Source organism: Hibiscus syriacus, unplaced genomic scaffold (assembly GCF_006381635.1).
Source record: "Hibiscus syriacus cultivar Baekdansim isolate YM2019G1 unplaced genomic scaffold, ASM638163v2 tig00002237_pilon, whole genome shotgun sequence".
Lineage (NCBI taxonomy): Eukaryota > Viridiplantae > Streptophyta > Magnoliopsida > Malvales > Malvaceae > Hibiscus > Hibiscus syriacus.
The window spans coordinates 19,897,706-19,903,168 of NW_024061918.1; the positions used below are offsets into that span (position 1 = coordinate 19,897,706).

Below are 5,463 nucleotides of genomic sequence, written 5' to 3' on the forward strand. Positions count from 1 at the left end.
GCTATGGTTGGGAAGACTTATCTTGGTTTCCCTCACTTGATCGGTTCCTTCATGAGTGACTTGGAGCTTGTCCCATATCTCCTTGGCATTAGAACAAGAGGAGACTCTTCCATATTCATTCGGGCCTAATGCACAAAAGACAATGTGCATAGCCTTAGCCTTGAGTTAAAACTTCTTATTCTCTTCATCACTCCAATCATTCATCTCGCCGGTTGGAATGATGTATCCTTTCATGATAGAGTTCCAAGCTCCTATATCATTGGCTTGAATGAAGAACATCATCATATCCTTCCAATAGGCATAATTTGCTCCATTGAAGTAAGGTGGTTTGTTGACCGATTGAGAATCTTCAATGTAATAAGCACCGAAGGTTGAAACCATCTCTTTGTCGGTTACGTCGAGAATCGGTAGAGCTTCTTCGAGGATCGTCTTAAGGTGGTTAAACATTCTAAAGAGTCAAGCTTTGATACCAATTATTAGGATCGAAGATGCTTGATTTGAACAACCGAAAATGTGCAAAGAGGTGAATTGGTAAAACTTTGTTTAGGGAGTAGGGAGAATAAAATATAGAAAAATTGGCACATAAATTTATAGTGGTTTGACTTATTAACTAAGTCTACCTCCACTACCCTAGCTCCTCACTAAGGATTTTCCAACAAATCCACTAATTTGTTTTTTCTTTTTCAAGGATCAAAAGTAACCTTTACAAACTCCCTAGTTTTTCACTTGGCTAAACTAGAATCAGTCCTCTTTACAAAAGGTAAAAAGAAGTAAACAAATAAAACCTCTTGAAGATAGGGTGTTTACAAAATAAAGCTCGCAATAACAAAATATTTACAAGAGAAAGTAAAATAGGAATAAAAAACTCTTTTCTTGTGTTTGATTGTTTGGATAGGTGTTCTAACCCTTTTCCAAGTGTCTTGAACTTGTATTTATATGTTGGAATGAGTTTGTGGCCGTTTCTAGCCGTTGGGAGTGATTTGGAGTTGTTGGGGATGTTTTCTCTGTAAAATAAAACTGCCCAGAACAGAGGGCTCCTATAACGAGTATCGGTACTTCCTTTGTTATTTTTAAAACAACTAGTCGTTGGGCCCTGAGGGTATAGATACGAAGCCTATGGTATCTAGTATGTAAAATAGTATCGGTACCCCTTTCGGTATCGGTACCATTTTTGCATTCTGAATTTTGAGCAATGCTGGTAGTATCGATACTACCTTATGAGTATTGATACTTCTCTTACCTAGGGTATCGTTACCACATAAACAATATTGGTACTGTTCATATAATATCGATACTGTAAGAACAATATCGATACTTCTTGTACGTGAAAAATTATTTTGTGCTCAAATTCACTTATAATTCACTTATAATAGGTACTAAAATGAACCAAAACCGATAATTTAAGTACTAAAAACGTAATTTACCCTAATTTATATATTCATTATAATAAAATTTAAATAAAATAATAATTTAAATAATTGAATTAAGATTAAAAAGTAATTATTGAATATTAGAGTAGTAGTATAATCATCAACTACTATGTTATGAATAAAATAAAGTATGTTAATAAGGTCGTCCTTAATGAACATCTATAGTATCATTAATAATAATAATAATAATAATAATAATAATAATAATAATAATAATAATAATAATAATACCATAAACAATATATTTAAATCCCTAACTAAATAGATTATTACTAATTAATCAGATGTGGACTCAATTGAATAAAAGTAAAAATATACCTTATTTTTGAACTTATCTAGTTTAAAAAAATCGATAGTGACTTCAAAATCTGTAAAATTATAATATTTATTATTTTTTTAAAAATAATCGAGAATTAAGTCAAAAAGGACCGTAATTTTCATATGTAATGGGATAAGGGAGGTGGGGTAGGGGAGATAGGGTAGTAGACTGCCCCAACACTAGGTTGAGAGCAACTTCCGTGGAAGACCTCCGACAATTATAAATTGCCCACCATAGGGACTCGATCCCACGACCACAAGATTAATAACTATTCTTAAAACCATAAAATATTTTTCTTTTTATAATTCACAATTAATAAAATTATATACAACTTTCATATCATTTCATATCATTTCATTTCATTTCATTTCATTTCATATCATTTCATGTCATTTCATATCATTTCATTTCATTTCATTTCATTTCATTTCATTTCATTTCATTTCTAGACAGACGTGTGGGAATCTCAGCCAATCCCAGGACTCCAAAAACAAGTGGATAATACTGGAGCAAACATTTTTAAGATCAAGTCTCTCACTATGCCCTTCTAATTCATCTTCCACCTTTCCTCTCCATGAACTACTTGTAAATGGCACTCTCTTCTCTACCCATCAAACCTCTAATTACTATTTCTTCTTCTTCTTCTTCTTCAAAAGCTTCATCTCGCCATCTGCCTTCATTTGGCGTCTTTTGCCACATAAATAACCCAGAAACCAAAGCTCTTATCGGTGAGTAAACGATGTCTTCATTCTGCGTGTTTGATCAAATATTTTTGTTTTATTTTGTATTTTTGTACTGAGTACTCAACTTTAACATAGTTTTCCTTTGGAAAAGGAAGATTGCTCCAGCAATAAGCATGAAGTCAGGGATGCAAAGTTTAGGATCTGGAAACCCTTGGTTTCAACAGCATTGGCAGCAACATTGTTTTTTGAGGCGATACCTCTTCTATGGCTGAACTTAACAAGTTTGAGGCGGAAACTCGTGGTGAATTCGGCATCGGATCGGCTGCCCAGTTTGGTTCCGCAGATTTAAAGTGCGTTTTATTACACTGTTAATTACAATTTTATTACAATTTTCTCTTAAGAAAAGGGGTTTTATTCTTGTGTGTCTTATGTTTTGCGGGAAAGCTGTTCATGTTAATGAAAATTTCAGGTAACCAAGCTATTTTATGGTGACTTCGTAAAGTGAAGGATTTCAATTTACACAATGATCAAATTGTGGAATTCTTTGGGATGTCAGCTCATAATCAATCTAAAATCTAAATGGTTGAAACAGAAGGGCAAACTTCACAACTGCTGATATGAGGGAATCCGACTTCAGCGGTTCAACCTTCAATGGTGCATATCTTGAGAAAGCAGTTGCATACAAATTTCACAGGTAAATTTGCTGCTAAACACGGTTAGTTTTATTTCATCAATAGTATTTTACGGCAATAATGGAAAAATTAGCCCTCAATATTTGTTAAAATATCATTTTGGTCCCTATTTCTTTTTTAGAGCATTTTGATTCAACATCTCATTTTAGGAAAAAAGATCCTAATGTTTGACTAAATAGTCATTTTGACCATTGTTCTTTTATTTTGGAGTATTTCGGCTCACAAAGTTTTATTTTATGATAAAAAAGTCCTTTTGGAGCGATAACTGTTTGTTAACTAATGGTTCCCATTCATGGAGGGTCTTTTTTGCCCCCAAAATAAAATGATGTGGCCAAAATGCTAAAAAAAATAGGGGATAAAATGACCATTTTGATTAATGTTAGAGGCTATTTTTGGTATTAAGTCTATTTTATAACACGCAAGCATACATGAAGATAAGCTTTTGCATCAAATCAAACACTCGAATATAAGAGAGAAATGTCATTCGAAAATGAGAACTACATTCTAATGATGACATCGATGCTGAATTGATTTTTCTTAAATTTACAGGTGCTGATCTGAGAGACACATTGATGGATCACATGGTAAAGTTTTTGAACCCTTGGTCCTCATCATTTGACCAATTAATAAACAGGGAAAAATCTATGATTCGTTACCCTTCAGGTTCTCAATGAGGCTAACCTAACAAATGCAGTGTTGGTAAGATCAGTCCTCACCCGAAGTGATCTCGGGGGTGCCCTCATTGAAGGTGTTGATTTCAGTGATGCTGTTATTGATCTTCCTCAGAAGCAGGTTCTTAAATCTCTCTTCCTATGTTTGCATATCTTCTGTAACTGATTAATTAACCATGAGTAGCATAAAGCAAATACTAAACCATTGTTTGCCCTAAAAATAAAAAAGATCCAGTTATAGACAATCAATCAGATTAAATTAAGTATAGTATTACAATTAACCCCCCAACGTTGATCAAATAGTCATTTTGATCTCTATTCTTTGTTTTGGAGCATTTTGGTTTCCAACGTTTCATTTTTTGGGGTAAAAAGGCCTCTACATGGATGGAAACCATTAGTTAACAAAGGTTAACCTTCTAAAATAGGGTTTTTTTTATCCTAACATGAAACGTTGGGGTGAAAATGCTCCAATATGAAAGAATAAGGCTCAACTATATATATATATATATATATAGATAAATATTAGGGACTTTTTTGTCCGAAAATGAGACATTAGGGGGTTAAAAGGCTTCAAAGTGAAAGAATAAGTGTCAAAGTGACTATTTAGCCAAATATTAGGGGGTCAAAATGATCATTCTGGTAAACGTTGGGGGTTAATTTTGGCAATGGGCCAAATTAAGAGAAAAGTAGGTACAACGATGATGGTTCCGTGCAGGGATGGTCCTAGGATTTTATGTTAGGGAATGAAGTTATAAAATTATTGGGGATGAAAATAAATTATTAATAGAAAATATAAAATAATATCTAAATTATATAAAATTTTAAATTTTTTAAGGAAAACGACCTCCTCTTGGTACATCCTGATTCCATGCCTTCCTTATGTGCCACATAAGAATCTAGATAGATAATGTTATTCATTCATACGCTAAATTGAAATACCCTTTGAGCTCTTTTCTTTTTGTTTAAGCAGGCTCTTTGCAAGTATGCAAATGGAAGAAACCCAATCACTGGGGTAAGCACCAGAGCAAGTTTAGGGTGTGGGAACAGCCGACGAAATGCGTATGGCTCTCCTTCTTCTCCTCTGTTGAGTGCTCCACCTCAAAAATTGCTAGACAGGGATAGTTTTTGTGACCAGGATACTGGCTTCTGTGAAGCCAAGTAACTTAATCTGTAAACCATATCAAATGAAAGTACATCTCATACGCACACTAAATGTTTTCCTTCACAATTACTACTCGAGAATTTTATTGCAATTTTGAAGTCAATGTGTGGTCGATTAACGTTTGGTTACACATGCTTTACACGTAATGATGTCATAAATCAAAATTGTAAATACAAAATTATCAAAAGCTACTTCAAAAACTTATTAAAATTGAACCAAAAAAAACTTAAATGGTAAAAAGACCTGTAGAAAATAGAAAAAATGAAAAAAAAATAAAGTAAGACCGTGGTCAGAAATAATATCCAACTAAACCATTTTAATTAGGGTCAATTGTCTAAATGGTACATGTATTATACCGAATTCTTCAGTTTCATATAAACCGTTTTTTTTCTCAGTTTCATGGCATGAATTATTTCTTCGTAAGTTATTTTGTTCACTTCTATAATGAAACTTACATGACATATATGAATGAATGAACAATAAAGTGAAAATCGACTTTTTTTAGG

At 33.2% G+C, this 5,463-nt stretch overlaps 1 protein-coding gene across 1 annotated transcript; it reads left to right on the plus strand.

Annotated features, from left to right (window-relative positions):
- Positions 1 to 2,202: 2,202 nt before the first annotated feature.
- LOC120143288 (thylakoid lumenal protein TL20.3, chloroplastic-like) lies at positions 2,203 to 5,115 on the plus strand. Its single transcript, XM_039157650.1, has 7 exons — positions 2,203 to 2,477; positions 2,588 to 2,782; positions 2,872 to 2,901; positions 3,025 to 3,118; positions 3,661 to 3,708; positions 3,788 to 3,916; positions 4,766 to 5,115. The coding sequence occupies exons 2-7, from the start codon at positions 2,697 to 2,699 to the stop codon at positions 4,955 to 4,957; spliced, it is 579 nt and encodes a 192-aa protein (XP_039013581.1). The 5' UTR covers positions 2,203 to 2,477; positions 2,588 to 2,696; the 3' UTR covers positions 4,958 to 5,115.
- The last annotated feature ends 348 nt before the right edge of the window (positions 5,116 to 5,463 follow it).